The 19,026-nt window shown below is 36.5% G+C and overlaps 3 protein-coding genes across 3 annotated transcripts; all 3 read left to right on the forward strand.

Moving 5' to 3' along the window:
* The first annotated feature begins 4,586 nt into the window (after positions 1–4,586).
* LOC129880123 (cell division topological specificity factor homolog, chloroplastic) lies at positions 4,587–8,799 on the forward strand. Its single transcript, XM_055954009.1, has 2 exons — positions 4,587–4,912; positions 7,895–8,799. The coding sequence occupies exons 1-2, from the start codon at positions 4,826–4,828 to the stop codon at positions 8,510–8,512; spliced, it is 705 nt and encodes a 234-aa protein (XP_055809984.1). The 5' UTR covers positions 4,587–4,825; the 3' UTR covers positions 8,513–8,799.
* A 1,413-nt stretch (positions 8,800–10,212) lies between these two features.
* On the forward strand, positions 10,213–16,342 carry LOC129880124 (mitotic checkpoint protein BUB3.3). The gene is made up of 10 exons (XM_055954011.1): positions 10,213–10,553; positions 10,695–10,825; positions 11,127–11,209; positions 11,596–11,835; positions 13,108–13,177; positions 14,888–14,968; positions 15,046–15,127; positions 15,463–15,563; positions 15,670–15,801; positions 15,896–16,342. Exons 1-9 carry the CDS (start codon positions 10,449–10,451, stop codon positions 15,752–15,754), a joined length of 978 nt encoding a protein of 325 aa, XP_055809986.1. The 5' UTR covers positions 10,213–10,448; the 3' UTR covers positions 15,755–15,801; positions 15,896–16,342.
* A 1,068-nt stretch (positions 16,343–17,410) lies between these two features.
* Positions 17,411–18,658, forward strand: LOC129880125 (probable beta-1,4-xylosyltransferase IRX10L). Its single transcript, XM_055954012.1, has one exon. The coding sequence runs from the start codon at positions 17,411–17,413 to the stop codon at positions 18,656–18,658; it is 1,248 nt and encodes a 415-aa protein (XP_055809987.1).
* Positions 18,659–19,026: the final 368 nt, after the last annotated feature.

Raw genomic sequence — 19,026 nt, forward strand, 5'->3', positions numbered from 1 at the left:
AAGCATAAACGAGGAGTAACCACGTTCCATCCACTCTGGTAAATTCCTAGGTATTTTTCTCTTCACATTTGCCTGAGATTTTTGGTAGTACCAAATTGCTTGCACAACACGTTTCCCTAATCGAGATATGTGCTTGAAAGTTCTGTCATTCCTCTCTACCACAGTAGCCATTACCTCAGCAACCAATGGAGCTCTGTGGACAGGTTCCACTGCTTTTAGAGGTTACGAGAAACTCTAGTACTTCTATCAGAGCTACATTATTATAAAGTATATGCTCATTTGCAAAATGTGACTTGGGATTGAGCCTCTTGTTTATCTCGCACATAGGGAATCAAATCCATCTCTAAATACCCTTAGATTCAATTCTCAAGCATATGAGTCCAACCCTTTTAACGAGCTCTTTGTTAGCCAACCAGAGGATGACTTCTATAAAGCTCTTCCTTTTTGAGATACTATTCACATTCTAGTTAACCAAGGAACTTCAGTTTTCCTTCGTTTGAGATGCTCTCAAGTGTTTCGCGTGGAAAAGCTTGTGGCTGCAAATACTAGGCTTGATCATTCTGTTGTTTTGGCTAGAAGTTTATAGATGCAATAATGCTAGTAACTTCAGCTGTTTTCCTCTTTCCTCAAGCACATTTCAGTTCTCCAATTTTTGATAATCCCACTCACCGTAGAGTTAGAAGCAGATCTTTCTATTTCAAAGCTTATATATGTAACCAGGTGCTCATTAGTACACCAGTTTCATACCAAAATGAGTTATTTGTACCATCACCAGTTTCCTTTAGACAACTTTTACTTAGCCTTCTAGAACCTGAGAATGTGTCAAAAAAAACAAATCCTCACTCCCTATACTGTGAATTTGTGTGCACGAATTCTTACAGCTGGAGGTTAAATTTCATCGCAAATTGTATTGGTTTAATTTGGAATAATGTGTAAAACTACATAAGAAGTGATCAGTATGCTGATGCTGTACTGATCTCAAAGAGCTTTAGTCCTTAGTCTTCTAGCAGGAGGATCAAAAAAATTCATATTTCATCACCAAAATCTGTATGTTCTGGTTTTGTAGTATTACAATCTGATTGTGTTCAAAGCAGCAGACAACTGTTATTTGCTACTCCCTCCGTTTCAATTCATTTGTCTGGTTTTGACTTGACACAAAATTTAAGAAAATAAAGAAGACTTTTGAATTTTGTGGTTTTAAACATATCATATGGAAAGTTAGAATTAAAGAGTTACCAAAAAGCGCAGACTAAAGAGGAAAATTATCCAAACATATTGAAACGAAGGGAGTATATATTTAGTAAGTCAATTACGAGAAGGTATAAGGTCTGCGGACATTCTACCCTCCCCAGACTCCACTTGTGGGATTTCACTAGGTGTGTTGTTGTTGTTTGTTTATTAGTCAAGTTACAAGACCAGAGGGTAGTGATCGTGAATTTAATAATGGTCTGGGAGGCAGTAACCTCAGACTCAAAAATCGCGATCATGCTATGGTGGTGCAAATAGCCGCCATATGGGGCTGCTCAGGCAGCATGCTTAGCTTCAAAATTCGCGATCATGGGCCCAAAGGCTGTGATTGCAGCCTTCTTCATGTGCTGCAAAACATTCATGTGCTGTGATGCCTACACTTTTGAGTATTTGTTGTACCCTTACCTAAATATTTCTCTCAAATGAAGTGAAAAATGAGTTGTGTAAGATTTCTTTATTCATGAAAGACGGGTGTACATGTGTAAGGAAATGGAGTTTTCCAGATTGCATGAAGGGTAATGAGGGGAGGAAATTGCTGGTTTGTCAAGGCAAACGAATTTGACAAATAGAATACTTTGGCAAACCTGAAGTACAGCGCTTACATTACTGCCAAAGTGATCTTTCTGATAGTTTAATACCTTCAACATATGTTGTTGCAATTATTTGAATTTTGAGCCTATGACATTTCTCTTTTACTTCACTGTTCCTCTGGTAATAGCAATTGTTTGGATTTAAGCTGTGAATATGCAGATATCGAACATCTTCCTGAACTATTGAGAGGTGGCTGCAAGGCTTCACATTTTTGAGGAGCTTCTCAATGTTGAGTTGCCAGTACAAGCTCATTAATTCCTATGTTAGCCTAATTTTGTAGTGAAGTAAGGTTTTCATTGTACTTGCATCATAAAGAAATAAACACTCGTAGAAGCTAACAAGATTCAACATTTACTATACATTAAAAAAACATATATATACAATGGAAGTTTCCAATGTAGGAGATTCAGATGAATCACCTTGCGCCCCTAGCTCTGCCTTCGTGCCTATTGAAACCATCAATAAGGTGAATACTTTCATATTTTGGTTATAGGTGACCTGTTGAAGAGTTTTTGATTTCAGCATACATGTTGGAACTGATTCAAAGATTTTATGAAATTAAAACTGAACATCCATTTGACTTAGCAAATGCTGTTATGTTTCATTATTTCTTCCATTTTATAACAATCATTTGTCCATATAACTTTCAATTTGACAATAAATTTGTTGCTTCATGAGCTAGACGATATTGGAATATTCACTCAACAAGAACAACATACCCGGTGTAATACCACAGTCGCGATATGAGGAGGTTAAGATGGGGCTAGAGAGGTTGTTTTCGATAAACCCTCAGCTCAAAAGAAGGATAATCAGAGCATGATAGAAAAGAAAAATAACGACTGCAAAATAGCATGATAAACAAAACAAATAAAGTAACAAGTTATAGTGAAAAATGGAGAAAAAGATACTATGTGACTTGATAGGATTACGAATAAATTAAAGGAGAAGATGAGACGAGGAGACTAGTTCCTTGCCTCTCCCACATGAAAGTACTGTAATACTCGGCTACCTATCCCACATAAAAGTATTGCAACACTCAACTACTTACTATTCTTCTATCCTAATTTTCGACCTTCATACCTTCCTATCAAGGGTCATCTCCTTAGTAAGTTGAAGATGTGTCATATCATGTCCAATCACTTCTCCTAATTCTTCTTAGGCCTACCTCTGCCTCTACCAAAATCTACTATAGCCAAACTCTCACATCTCCTTATTGATGCCTCCATGCACCTCCTTTTCACATAACCAAACCATTTCATCCCCGTTGTTCTCATATTGTTCGCAATGGAGGTCACTCCCACATTGTCCTATATAATTTCATTCCTATTTTTGTCTCTCCTGGTATGTTTGCACATCCATTTGAGCATCTACATCTCTGCTACCTTTATTTTCAAAACATGCGTGTTTTGACATGTCAACACTTTGACCCATACAAAAGAATACAAATAGAAACTCAGACAACACATGTATATTATAAATTCACATGATATTACAATTACATAATACATAAATAGATATTCAGATTTGGTTTCACCTGACAAATAAATAACTTTGAAAATTGAGAGTGCACATCTATACATCTGATCTCGTCTTCACTATGTGAGTTAAACACTCCAACTTACAAAATGATCATTTAGAAACCTCCAAAATATATGTGTCATAGCAGCGTCAGGTGTTCACAAGACATCGTGGAGACGAGTTGGAGTGTTCAACTGACACAATGAAGACGAATTGAAGTGTCTAAATGTGCACTCTCAAAGTTATAGTGTTTAATTATAAATTGAGCTCAAATTTAAGTGTTTATTTATGTATTATACTAATTAAAATTGGATAAAGATATCCAATCTTACGTTTAAAGGTAGATACTTTGTTATAAATAAATGGATTATAATATTGTTATACATAAATTACATACTTTAAAAGAACAATTTCTGTCCTTAAATAATTAATCCCGCTTTGCTTATACACATTTCATATTCTATTCTACTTATTCCAATATAACTATATGAATATTAGTATTTATTACCGCCAATACAATACTATTTTATAATTATGAGGCGGTTCTTTTAGTGAGGTAAATCAAACACTATATTTGTAAAGGGTAAAATCCAGCCAAGTGTGTGGCCATATCGGGAAAAGATCTGACTCAGGCACGATGTAACACTAAACATATTTTTAATCATGACCGAAAGAAGCAATCTTTTTCCAAAGCATCCCGAATTCAAGACACTCGAGTCTGACATAACATCCACAAGCCCGCCTAGTATCGAAGCCACCAGACTTGGCATCGAACTACACCTGCACAGGATAAAGATGAAGCTCAACCACTACTGAAAGATCCACGATTCTCCTCTTACATCATTGCGTAACAACCGTAGACGTGACTCTGTGAGAGTCTTCATGAAGGTCGTATTCCACAGAAATTGCTTCGTAGGGTTTAACGATAAATAATTTTTGAGTCATTTGTTGCAAACTATCTTACATTCATCACAAATCAATAATACACCATGATTTCTGCTCTTAAGCTCCGTTACTCATTGTTTTGTTCGTTATCAATAACATCAAACTTGCGCAATGTCACTATCAAATTCTAGCACTAAACCTCAAGATGTTTCTATTCTTTTACTTTATCATTTAATTTCATTTTATTTCGTACTCATTTTTAACCTTGTTCATATTGATTAAGCAAGTTATATTATCACTAATTTACACATTCTTTGTCGTCTCAATCTCTGTGTTCTTGAATCACGTCGATAGATTCAACTAAAGAATATTATCTTAAGCGAAATATTCCAATACATCAACTAAAAAACAACCCCTAGGATCAAAACAAAATTCACATGTACCCGAAAACGGCGTCGTAATGAAGAGCAGAGTACGTAGAGTAGGCGTGAGCTCTAGTGTAAGCACCTGAAAGTCCCAATTTCCAAACCCTAACCTCCGTTTCTGTGCAAAGTAGAAACAGCGATAAAGAGAATTAACAAAAATGGCGATATCAGGAGATTTAAGGGTCTCCGCAACATTGGTTCCATATCCAAAGAACCCTCTTCGGACCTCTTTACCTCCTTCAAAGGTTTGGGTTTTACCCCTTTTTCCCCTCCGTTCATAGCTTAACGATTTCATATTTTTTTTGACGATATTTAGTGAATTGTTTGGTGAGTATTTGTCAATTTGGGTGTTTGTTACTTTATGGATTATGTCATCTTCATCCTATCATTTTGCCAAATCTAAAAGGTTGTGTTTACTGTAATTTTTGAGGAAATTTCTATAGCTTTTTTGGGTACCTTTTTCTGAAATTTTCTGATATGGGTCTGCTTTAATTAACAAGTACAATGCACCCAAGGGTGCGTGGTAGTGGTCAATGAAATGGGTTGAGCATCATGAGGTCTCAGGAAGATGATTTCTTCTTATGTGTTTGCTGGTGGGAGGTGACACAAAGTTGCTGGTGGGAGGTGATAGATATCCCGTGTAATTAGTCGAGGTGCGTGCAAGCTGGCTCAGACACCACAGTTAGCAAAAGATTTAAAATTAACAAGTAAAATATACTTCTATATAGTGAAAGATTCGCTCTTTTCTCCTTCTGGGTTTTAAATCAAGAGTTCTAGACTGAGCAACTTCAGAATTGGAGGATTTAAGTGCTAGGTGTCTATGATTTTTCCTAGATGAATAAGTGCTTGGTAACTATGTGAGTTAGCTGTTTCCACCTATAAGAAAAAGTGGAAGAGTAGCTAGAGCTATTATGGTTGATGGAGTATGGAATAGGGTGATCGAGCATCATCCGAGTAATGTCTAGCTAATTAAAGATGCATTTGGAGCTTTGGGACTTGTTAGGTAAAGGTTTTGCTTACTAGTTCTCTTTGGGCATGCGTGAACATGAGTGGATCAACAGTGAAGGAAGGGATCATGGGTGTCCACTTCCTTTGCTCGAGGTCTATATGTACACACACACATAGTTGAAACTTTTTTAGAAGTATATTTATACTATATTGAATACTTTGTTACAAATAAGTTGTGAGCTTAGAGGTACTCCACCCCACTGGCTTAGAATCCTGGACCTGCTTTTGTGACAGAAGCTCGGGTAGTAGTCCCATGTTGTTGGTATGTGTGTATCAGGAAAGTTCCAATATGGTTATTGATGACTAAATTAATTTTTTTCCTGCTTTTTAAAAAGTTGATGGACATTATCTTAATCACCACTTTTCTTCTGCTTTACTTCATTTATCATGTGAAGAAAATGAACGTACGACCTACGTGACCTCAAAAGCTAGCTATGAGATTAGGATTGTGCAAGACCCATTCCCTCGACCAATATGGGACGACCCCCCCCCCCCCCCACTCACACACACACTGAAATGGACATTTGGCATGTGGACAATGTAACATGGGCGTCCATTGGGATTGGGTAAACCAAGAATAGAGATGACTTTGGTTATGATAACAACCCATTAACTCAAGCTCAAACAATGTTCTAGTGGAAGAGAGTGCTTCACACTGAATTGCTTGGACATTCACTACACTTAATTTCCTTCTTATTTGTGTACTATTGTCATTCTGAGTATTTTTATGAATAAATGCTCCTTTGGTTTTGCTAAAAAATTCTCTGCGGAGCTGGAAAAACACATCTGTTCTATATAACCTCCAATTGTTTATGTGCTCTCTTGCTTTAAATCTTTCTCCTTTCACTAGTTGTTTTAGTAGAGGTGAAATAAATCCACGTAGTCAGGCTGGTTTCTTGAGATGATGACTTTTCTGTTAGGACACAGTAAAGTTTTCAAAATTACCTCAATGCATTGATTCATTTGAGCTTGCCCTGTTAGCAACTTTGGTTAGTTTTTTCCCTTAACAGCTAACATGTAACTACGTGAATTTGATGCCTTAAATCTACTAATTTACACCTGATCATGTTAGCGTTACATGTAAACCAACACATCTTTTTAGTAATTTGATTTGCTATAGGTATGTAGTTATTACACAGATGGTAATGGGATTGGTGCATGGCTTTTCCAGATCCATGCACTAATGGCATTATTAGCATAAATATGTAGTTGTGGTCTTGTTGGTTGAGATCTCTTCATAACACCTAATGTGGTTCCTATAATTGCAATGAGGACTGAGTGCTTGACACTTCTGATACTGAATATTTGTGTTGTGGCATATTAGAAGCTGGCTAGGTCCTATTTAAAAGAAAAAGCAAGAGTGACTGGTGCCTGCTTGGTCCCTGTCTCCTCTCCTGAGATGATTGAATTAGTTCACTGGGCCCTAAGATGTGATTAACAGTTCGACTGGTCTTCTTCATTCTGCCTGGTACCAGTTGATATGTGCTCAAAAGTTGCTTCCTTGATTTCTAGTTTTAGTTCAATATTGTCTTTCCTTTTCCCTCTTTGGATCTTAGAGCCCTAGCTAAATGTGAGATGTTGTGTCCAAGATGGATCAGATGTGCTCAAGGTGTAAAATTATTCATGGTCGTACATTTTCATCAATTGTGTCCATGTGTGTGTCTGTGTAAAACGTACTTTGAACTCTTAACTCGTCAGTGGATATGCTTATGCCATATAACATTCATTGATTCACCTGAATTTATTGTTTGCTTTGAATGTAGAACTGTATTTTTTTCCTTGATAGATGAGAGAAGCTAGAAGATGGTTATGCTTACTTATTCACCAACTAAAATCTTATTGACGATGTCCTTTTACGTGCATTCTCTATATCTTTTGAATGGTGCCACTTTCAAAGATTGGCTTATTGGTAAACCATGCCTGAATGTGGATTTTAACATCTGCATCTCTACTTCTGTTTCCTAGACCTCACTTGTGGGACTACACTAGGTATGTTGTTGTATATCTACTTCTGTCTCTTACTTCAATGTTGTCCGGATAAATTGTAAGCATTGGGAAATAATGGTTCATACAAGCTGTGAAGTGTGCAATATGTAGGGAAGTGTATGCATCCTAGCATCTTGTAAACAATTTCATAAAATGTACCTAAATTTTTGTGTTGTGTTCTCCCATTGTTTTAATGATGACCGCAATGAAAGATAATTTCTTGCACATTGCAGGTAGATTTTAGTGCCTTTCTTAATGGTGGATCTAGTTCCACTGATGTGTTGCCCAAATGGTCTCGTGTAGCATCTGATAGCCATAGCTTGCGATGCCACTCAAGAAAACCTTTTGGGATCCTCGGAGACTATAAAGTATCAGCAAGTTCCATCAGCCAGGAATTTGATAATTTACTCCTCAATGCTATCAGCATGAGCTTTTTCGAGCGCCTAAGCTTGGCTTGGAGGATAATGTTTCCACCATCCCCTTCGGCAAGTAATTCTGCTGCTAATATTGCTAAGCAACGCTTGAAGATGATTCTCTTCTCTGATAGATGCGCTGTCAGCGATGAGGCCAAACAGAAGATTGTAAGCAACGTTGTTAGTGCTCTTTCTGATTTTGTTGAAATAGAATCACAGGATAAAGTACAGCTGAGCGTCTCAACGGATCCAGACCTAGGGACAATCTACTCTGTCACAGTGCCAGTCAGACGGGTGAGATCAGAATACCAGGTAGAGGATCCAACTGGAACAATAACTAATATCGAGTACAAAGACACTGGAGATAGTTCTGGTTCAGTTGATGTCAAGTTCGACTTCTATATTCCAGACGAGAATTTCAATGACTATGGTATGTGAAACCTTGACATGCCTTTGCCTGACACAGGAAAGAGGGTTGAAATGTCTTGTTTGTCCGGCATTTAATAATTTTTTTCCACCTTTTTAAACATACTAGTAGGTGGTCCTCCAAATATCCCGTGACAATCAACTTTAGGCTGTTGTAAATATCTGAAAATCCCATTTGGAAGTGTTTGGTGAATTTGCTAGTTTTGGTTACAATCAAAGTGTGTAACAAATTGTTTTATGTAACCATTGTTTTTAGGCAAGTGTGGATCCTCAATGCATTGTTTTGTTTGTTTGTAAAAGAGTCTTTCTGTTTGCAGGAATGATGTATTGCAGAAATCAATAGGGATAAAGAGAGTGGCAAAAGTATTTGGGTAGTTTGGTTATCGGAATGAGATAGACAAGAATATCTCACTTTTTATATGAGAAAGTTAATTCTACCATTTTAGTACAAAACGGTTTTCGGGACTAATTAATACTCATAATCAAATGCGGAATTGAGAAACAAGCTATAAGGTGATGTTTGGTTCGTTGCGTTGCGAGAATTTATCTACACATAAAAGTTAGCATTGTTAATACTTCTTTGGTTAATATTTTTTTCATACAGAGAGAGCGCTAATAACGCATTACCTATCTTGTATACTTTATCTACACATAAAATAGCTTAGACTATTTCCATGTTTTTGTTGTAATTTTCTAATTTCGAAACTCAGTACAATAAATAAGAATTGTTGGAGCGACTATTATATTATCGACATAACAAAAGTTGAATTCTAATTTGGACAAGATTTGAGTGATGAAATCGTATCCACTATAAATGAACAATGAAATTTTTAGTGGATTGGACAGATGGATTAAAAGAATTTAAATGTATCAATAGATTAAAGTAAGAAAAAAAAAAAGAACCACATAAGCACTAAGGTGGGACATGGGGATTTACGTAAGCACCAAGATAGGAAATGAAGATTTAACACATTAGAATTTGAGGTAAATATAACTTTTTTGAGAGTAAAAAAATAAATATAAAGCTATAATTGAAGTCAAGCTCATGTCCTCGGTAAGTTGTAATTGCGCCCTCCTATCTAAGGTCATGTCCTCAGTAAGCTGTAACTGTGTCATATCTTGTCTAATCATCTCTCCCCAATATTTCTTCAGCCTACCCCTAGCTCTTCTGTAGCCATCCATGTCCAATCTCTTACACCTCATCACTGGGGCATCTATGTCTCTCATCTTCACATGTCCAAACAATCTCAGTCGCATTTCTCGCATCTTGTCTTCCACCGAGGCCACTCTCACCTTGTCCCGAATAACCTCATTTCTAATCCTGTCGCTCCTGGTGTGGCCATACATTCATTTCAACATTCTCATCTCGACAACTTTCATCTTTTGAATGTGAGAGATCTTAACTGGCCAACACTTTGCCCCATACAACATAGTCGGTCTAACCACCACTTTGTAGAATTTGCCCTTAAGTTGTGGTGACACCTTTTTGTTGCATAGCACTCCAAAAGCGAGCCTCCATTTCATCCACCTTGCCTCAATACGATGTGTGATTGAAAGCCACGAGATTTCAGATTCAAACCTCAATGTGCCTATTACCAATGAAAAGTGAAAGATATTCCGTAAAATTAATTGAGGTAGTCAAAAACTAACCGAGAACACTACACTCAAAAAAAATAAAAATAAAAAATCTATAGACTATAATTTGAGTTGCTAGCAATTAGGCGGGAAATATTTCAAGATTTTTTGAAGGTCTCTAATGGCTTCGAGCCTTCTTCTTCCTTAGCATTTCACTGTGCTTTTCTCTGCGGTCTTCGTAACTCTGCTTTACTTTTCCTTGAAATAAAAAGTGGGGTTATTCAGAGAGCAATCAGTCTCCGTATAATTTCCCCATTTCTAGGGTTTACACTCAACTCAATTTTTTTTGTTTTTTTCATTGTTTCACTTCTCAATGAATACTTTTTCTTTGAATTTGGCTGACCCAATCCGGGACGCAATTTCAAGAATCCGATTCGCTCCACATTCGAACAATCTGCTTATTTCTTCTTGGGATTCTGTAAGTGGAATAATTCGCCTCAATTTTCTACTAGTTGGATTTAGCTCTATAATCCTAAAATTTGCGGGATTTTAGGGGTTTTCACATTTTCTATTATCGAACTGTACTTCATTAATTGTTATGTAAAAACTTATTCTGCAGAGTCTTCGATTGTATGATGTTGATAGCTCTAAGCTTCGAATGGAAGCTCCCAGCGAAGCTGCGCTCCTTGATTGTTGTTTTGAGAACGAGAGAGTGTGCTTTAGTGCTGCTTCTGATGGTTCAGTAAACAGGTTTTTGCTCCTGGTTTGTTGTTTAACTTTGTAGTTTAATTTCTCTTGTCAAATGTTATTTTAGCAACTCCCCGGCTACCTTGCACTAAGAGCACGGGCTAAGCCCTTTCATTGTGTACTGCATGAACTAAAACAGAAAACTTTTCAAGTGAAGAAAGAAAAAGGAAACGATGAAGCTTTTATGCTGAGCTTAGAGCTAGAAACTGTTTTTATCATGTTTCCTGATACAGTGTCTGGGGAATGCATTGAATCTCTTATTATCGCGACCTGAAGGTCTTTTTTGGATTGTTGTTCTTCCTAGGTATGATTTGGATTCAGGTATTAAAGTCACGGTGGGAAATCATGATGATTTAGCAACCCTAGTTGAGTATTCTGCCGAAACATGTAAGATATTGATAACTCTGTAAATTCAATTGGTGACTTCTTAACTTATTCATTAAATATTGCCTCAGAGAAAGACATAACTCATATTATTCAGGGCAATAATTGCAACGATTTTTGGGCTTTTGTAAATTCCAAAGCTAATGGATTTTCCATAAGCTAATTTCTGTACTAAGCACAAGAATTCTATTAATGCGTATTCCTAAAGTAGAGGATCTATTAATCAGTTTCTTAGTTGGACAACTTGATTTATTGGATATATGTTCAGCATAATGTGGTAAAACGGAGAGGACAAAAAATTCACTGATTTGCTAACAAGTTTAATGCTCTAAAGGGTATAGATATTGACTCAAGTTTCTCTCCTTAAATTTCTTTTTCTTTATTTGTAGGTCAAATAATTACTGCTGGTTGGGATAAAAAGATAAATTTTTGGGATGCTCGTTCAACAAAATCTCATGGATGCTTGAACAGCTTAGTTTCAGAGGTGGAGTCAATGTCACTATCTGGCTTAAATTTGATGGTTGCTGCTGGGTCCTCAGTTAATATATATGACATACGAAGTTTTAAGACATCAGTTCACACGAAAGGCGTGAAAGTAAAATGTGTACGGCCAATTTTTAATCCTAAAGGTACTGTTACCAAAATTCTATTATGAACTATTTTGTGCTTCCAAGGCCCCCATCACACCCCTTCACCCCATTGAACTAAAAAAGAAAAAAGAAAACAAAAGGTTTAAGTGTCTTCTTGAAAGTTGAATAGTTCTATTTAAAGATCTCTATTATGCAAGTAAGTATTTCATTGTAAAGTGGAATCCCTAATCTGGCAAGCAAGCAAGGACAAACAATTCTGACTTAGGAATTGCTACAGCCTGTTAACAAAGCAATTGGGTCAATGGGAAGCTTCTTCGCCATGGAAGATGCTATGGAAGACTAGGTTCCTGTTAAAGTAGCATGCTTTGGGTGGGTTGCAACATGGGGGCATGTTTAACACAGAATAGTCTGCAAAAGAGGGTTTTGTATTATGTCATAAATGCTACTTGTGTTAGGAAGATCAAGAAAGAGTTGGGCACCTGTTTATCCATCACAGAGTTGCCAAACAATGCTGAGAGTTATTTCTAAGTATCTGTGTTATTACATGGGTGATGCCTCAGAATGTGAGAGGTTTATTACAAAGTTGGCAACAACAGGTTACTCACAAAGAGAACAAGCAGATATGGAGGACTATGCCATTATGCATTTTCTGGACAATATGGCTGGAAAGGAACAAGGCCTATTTTAAAGGACATAAATATTCTATTTCCAGAGTAAAAGGTAGCTGTTTGCAGAATTTGTTCTTCTGGTGTGGAAGTAGTTCAATTAATAGATTTCCTGGATTTGTTAGCCTGTGTTTCTTTCTGAAGCTTTATGTTGTTTTTGTAACCTTCTAGTACCTTCTTGGTATCCTATTAATAGAACTTTTTAACTTTTTTTTTAAAAAATACTTCACTGCAAATGGTGTAGTCAATGGCTTACTTGAGGCAAGATTAAGCCTTGAAACTAGGTATAAAATAGGTTGTTTGCCTTTCCCAACTTAAGTGGTGCTTTGGTTTAGTATGTATGTTTATATTTCCCTTCAATTGTGCCTTTCTCCATTAAAGCTCATGCTTTATCAGCGCTTTGAGTTTAAAGCCCCAATAGATCTGCGCTTTGATAATATGACCACAGAAGGGAACCATAAAAAGAAAAGACTGCAGAAGGGTATACTTATGTTGATTTTTAAGTCTTCTGTATTATCCATCATATATTGGCTTGACAGCAGGCAAAAATATTTCTCCATCGCATGTTTCTATCTCCTGCTTATATTTTATCTTACCTTGTTTCAGTTAATTCATCAACTTCCTTCAGGATAACCTCTTTGTGCAGGATTTGTTGTTGGATCAATTGATGGGCGAGTTCTTCTGGAGTACATCTGCAAATCCAACTCAAATGAGGGGTCAGTAAATGTTTGTAGTACTGTTTCTTGTTTGAAAAGTTGAAAGTTTGTAGTCTATCAGACTACTGTATGGTGATTCCGTCCAGATTAATCAATTCATGCTAGGCACATTTTAGGTTCAAATGTAAGCAGTCGAGTTCATATATAAGGTTAGTGTGAGCTGATATTTTTCAGAAGATGGTGTCTAGTTCGCTTTAAAATGCCACAACAAACAGATTCCTTCACCCTGTTTTAAATGAACAAAGAGTTGCCTGACATTCACCTAGCATCACAAAGAGTTGCCTGGCATTCACCTAGCATCACAAACTTACTTCTGCTTATTTTGTTTGTGTGATTGTAAGAAAAATGTCCAATTCTCCATATCGTGGTTTCACTTGCTGTCAGAATAGTCTCTAGCTGATATAATGCTGGTGTAAGATCTTTCTTTTGGACAGAATATATGATCTATCACATATCTCAATTAGCAAACAGAACTACATGACAAGGCACTAGCCAGAAGATGCTGTTTTCTTTTTGAGAAAGGTAACCGCCAGCTAAAAGATGCTGTTGTAATCCATTTTATCTGTTAATGATTCAATGCATTTCCATAAAAAGTACATAACCCTTGGTTTCATCAAATGCCATGGAAACACCTTTTTCCCTTATACAGTATATGAACTGGTACCTCTTGAACCTGCACAGATCTTGTTCTGCTCCATCTCCCTGTCATAGTGTCCACTTCCAGAGCAAATGTTGGCGACTTCTTGACATTAGCATATCCTTTAAGCATGTAATGACAACTACTTCCCCTGTCCCAATTTATGTGATGGTGTTTGATTGGAAACGGAGGTTTAGAATGAAAGGAAGATTTTTGAAACTTGTGGTCTAAAACAAATCATATGTATTTGTGTGACTATAAATCTATCTCATTAAGGGTAAAATGAGAAGTTTAAAGTTGAATTGTTACTAAATATAGAAAGATGTCATTCTTTTGGGGATTGACTGAAAAAGGAAAGAGCGTCACATAAATTGGGATGGGGGGAGTAATAATTTACTCGTAGCTTAAGAATGATCTCATCTGAAGTGCAATCACTATGTAAGAGATGTAGGTAGATGTTTGATGCTGCTGCTTATACAGAGCAAAATCATTATTGCTAAGCCATTTTTAAGTTTGACGGACCGTTTCTAGACTTCCAAGTTCCATCATAGAAAATAGTTTAGCATTCTATAAAAGGGAAGTTGTGCGGGAAGGATGATGATTCTGAACATTAGTTGAGAATTTAGAAGAAATGGAAAGTTTAAAAGGGCTTCTTCTTAGGTCTTTGTATTAGTCAACAGTAGGCCAACATAAGGTGACTTTGGTTTCGTATCTTTAATTTAGATCAAAATAAGCACTTGTTGGAAATCAAATCTGATTAAAACAAAAGGAAAGATTGACAATTAATCAATGCAAATGTAAAAGTAGTAGGAATCGTCTTCCCTGGCCATGTATCTTTTGGTTTAAGCCCTCATATTTCCATAATTCTTTTACACTTGTCTATTTTGGTTTATGGGTAGGGTTGCACATTGGTGAAACTATAACTTCTCTTTTAAGTGACAAATCAGACATTCTGTAGAAGAATGAAATAGTTCAGGGACTGAAATTTCTCTGTAGATGGTTACTATGGATTTCTCATCCTAAAAACTCCCATTTTGTAGATCTCTTAATTAATTTTGTTTCTACTTTTGTAGGTATGCATTTAGATGTCATCCAAAGGTTAAAGATGGGAGGCGTCATCTTGTAACAGTTAACGACATTGCATTTAATCCATCGTATGTGATTTTCCAGTTTGTGCCTTCTGTTATTGTTAGAATAGAAGTTATATTCATAGTAACTTTTCCTTTACCAGCATTATAGGTTCATTTGTTACTGGTGACAATGATGGCTATGCCACCTTGTGGGATGCTCGAGGAAGGAAACGGATATTTGAGGTACTCTTGTTCGTTTGTCGATCAGATATTGCATAAGATCCCCAAAAAATGATAATAGAGTTATAAACTTGTAATCGCAGTTTAGATATCACTTGGTTGACGTCATGGTGTTGAGTTAAATCTTGTGCTTCTGAAATCGAATGAAAAAATCTCATCATTTACATGAGTATCATAAAGCAAAACTTGTCAGTTAATGTCTAAATCCACTTTTATCACACATTCCGCTTAAGCTACTGCTTCTGTTTATTTTCCATTTGAGATTTGCTGTATAGCTATTTGCTTGTTTAAACCAATTCATGGATCTCAGTCAATTTGTACGGTGTTTCTCTCTTTAGATGTCAAGATATCCCAACAGTGTCATCTCTCTATCATATAGCCATGATGGATTACTTTTAGCAGTTGCATCCAGTTATTCATACCAAGAAGCTAACGAAATGTAAGGCAAACTTGTTTAATCATTTTCTTATTTTGTGAAAATTGGGCATGTTCTTCGTCATCCTCCCTTGTATAACCCCTTTAAAATGTTCTACTGCCTTTAACAGAGAAGAGGCACCTCAGATATTTATACATGAAATGGGGAACTGTGATCTTACGTCACCTTCTTCTGGAGCTTCAAACCAAAAATGACTGCTAATACACAACTCAGATTATGGTTGTTGCTCGTCTTTCCTTATGTAAGTCATCTTGTTTACGAGATACTGTACTTACCAACCCTTTATAATATTTAGTCACTGATCACAAATTCTGCTCCCCCTCGTTATTTTCTAGTGTAAGTGAGCTCTTAACCAGCAAATTCTGCTGGTACCTGCGCACAAGTTGGCTTTTCCTGGCTCACCTTCTCTGGTAGCTATCTGACTCTTACTGAGATTACAAGGCAAGGACTCAACAGAAAATTGGACACAGGAATGTAGAATTTTCAGACTGATGTAACGTCTTGTCCAGTTGATGTATCGGTGTCTAGCATATTGTTTGCAGAGTGGAATGTATTTTCGAATTTAATTTTTCATCAACAGTGAAAGGAAGTGCTCATACCAATATCTCTTGTCAAATTGATTGATTTGAGCCTAGTTTTTGTCAAATTGATTGATTTTAGATGAATCTTAATATATTTTAGGTCCTCACATGGCTAATGTGAAGTGACCCATATGTTCCTTTCTTCAAGAATCATAAGTTATGTTCTTTAGCTTGGTTGAGGTTATAATAAACCTTTTCCATCTTTGAGGTATGCATCCAAAGGAAAACTTTGAAGAGCATGAAATATTTCTTTAAATAGAGGCCCTTTTTTTTTCCTTGCATTTTTTCTTCAAAAATATCACTATTGTGATTTGATTATTTTTTTAGTTATATCACCTGAGTACCATCAAAAGAAAAGAAAAAATATATCTAATGCAAAATATTAGTTATGTTAAAGAAAAATTAAGCAACCAGTATTGATTATTCTTTGAAACATGTACGATATTAGTAATTCTAAATATTCAATATGACCTCTCAACATATTCTTTAAAGTTTACCTTGGAGAGAAGCGTATAGTCATATTAATCAGAGCAATGATTTTAAATTTGTAACTAAGTTTAGTATTTGTACTAAGCGCCCAAATAATTGTAAGTAATTCTGATAAATTACAAAGAAATAATCCTACCACAAAAGGCTTCCCCCATGGTTTTGGTATGGTAGTGTTAAAAGCGCAACACGTGACGTGTGAGTTAGGTGCATGTCATGAGTAAGTGGAGAAAGATAGACAGGTGGACCCATTGTCCATTTTTTATTGGTAATCCAATCTCTCACACTATCAGTGAGAATCTTGTAACACAAAATGAATGAAATGATAGAAACCAAAATAATTAAGGGAAAGATAAATAAGTTGCCACCTAAACTTGTCCGAAAAAAATACTTAAAGTTGTCACCTAAACTTGTCATGAAAAACAATTTTTCGGACAAATATTCTACAGTGTTTATTGTCAAGCATTACAAGTGTTGACCTGAGTTGTAATCTTTGTTTTTCATCTGTTCTTTATTAGTAGGCCCTAATTAAGATCAAGATTTTACACTAAAATAAGGATTAACTACCCTGTCTAGTGACACTTCAACTGTTGATTCCTACTAACTTTGTCTACTGACACTCCAACGGATTGATTCCTTCTAACTTATCTATTCACATTTGCAACTATATATTGACTCCTCATCGTACTTTTGCAGTTCATTTGTAAAGCACACATCTTTTAAAGTTACTCATCTTTTCTTCTTTTGAATCAATATTTTTTCTGCTATAGCCTATAGTACAAGATGAGAAATTGGAACTTTCTTGGATTTCTCTATCTTGCTTTCATATTGAGAGTTGAATCCTTCAAATTTCATAGGATTGATCAACATGTTGAAAGAATCTCGGGAAGTGCTGGCGATGTGTTGGAGGATGATCCTACAGGCAGGTTGAAAGTTTTTGTATATGAGCTTCCAAGCAAATATAACAAGAAAACTGTGCAGAGGGACTCGCGATGCCTCAATCACATGTTTGCTGCTGAGATATATATGAACCGTTTTCTGTTATCCAGCCCTGTTCGAACACTTAATCCAGAGGAGGCAGATTGGTTTTACACTCCAGTTTATACAACTTGTGAGTACTTGACGCCACATGGTCATCCTTTACCTTTCAACTCACCGCGTATGATGAGAAGTGCGATTCATCATATTGCTTCTAGTTGGCCATACTGGAACAGGACACAGGGTGCTGATCACTTCTTCATTGTACCACATGATTTTGGTGCCTGTTTCCATTTTCAAGAAGAGAAAGCTATTGAAAGGGGAATTCTTCCGTTGCTCCAACGTGCAACCTTGGTTCAAACTTTTGGACAACGGAATCATGTTTGTTTGAAGGATGGATCGATAACTATTCCTCCGTATGCTCCTCCACAGAAAATTCAATCCCACTTGATCTCTCCTGATACTCCAAGATCCATATTTGTCTATTTCCGAGGATTGTTTTATGACAAAAGAAATGATCCTGAAGGCGGGTACTATGCAAGAGGCGCTCGAGCAGCAGTGTGGGAGAACTTTAAGGACAATCCACTCTTTGATATTTCTACAGATCATCCAACTACATACTACGAAGACATGCAGCGAGCCATCTTTTGCTTGTGCCCTCTCGGATGGGCTCCATGGAGTCCAAGATTGATTGAAGCTGTTGTATTCGGATGCATCCCCGTTATAATAGCAGATGACATTGTCTTGCCATTTGCTGATGCGATTCCATGGGAAGATATTGGATTGTTCGTAGCGGAGAAGGATGTTACATATTTGGATAACATTCTCACTTCTGTTCCACCACAAGAAATACTGAGGAAGCAGAGATTGCTTGCCAATCCTTCAATGAAGCAGGCAATGTTATTTCTACAACCTGCTCAACCAGGTGATGCTTTCCACCAAATCTTGAATGGACTTGCTCGTAAATTACCCCATCATCACAAGACCATATACGGAGACAACAACGTCTTAAACTGGACTGCTGGTCCTGTTGGTGATCTAAAACCTTGGTAGGATCAAGTTGCACCTCCAGATTTACTCATTTTTTCCCCTTGATTTGTTAACTTCCTTTTTGCGTATAATATTTATTCATTAATTCTATGTTAATTTATACACAGAAGAATGAGTTTCGTTCATTAAATGATGTTTATGACATAGATGATAATTTGAAAAACAATGGCACAGAACATGTGAGAGAGATTTGTTCGCCATGTGTTCAAAATCGAGTACTACTATTTAGTATTCTCCCTATTCCATGAAGTTACTAATGGTGAATCAAACGGCATTATTAATATCTCTTTGAGACTTGAACAGATTCAATAGCAATACAGAAAGTTCAAAACTTAGTAGTGATCTAAAAGAAACTAAAGCATAAAAACGAA

This window comes from Solanum dulcamara, chromosome 2, assembly GCF_947179165.1.
Source record: "Solanum dulcamara chromosome 2, daSolDulc1.2, whole genome shotgun sequence".
In the NCBI taxonomy this organism is placed as follows: Eukaryota; Viridiplantae; Streptophyta; class Magnoliopsida; order Solanales; family Solanaceae; genus Solanum; species Solanum dulcamara.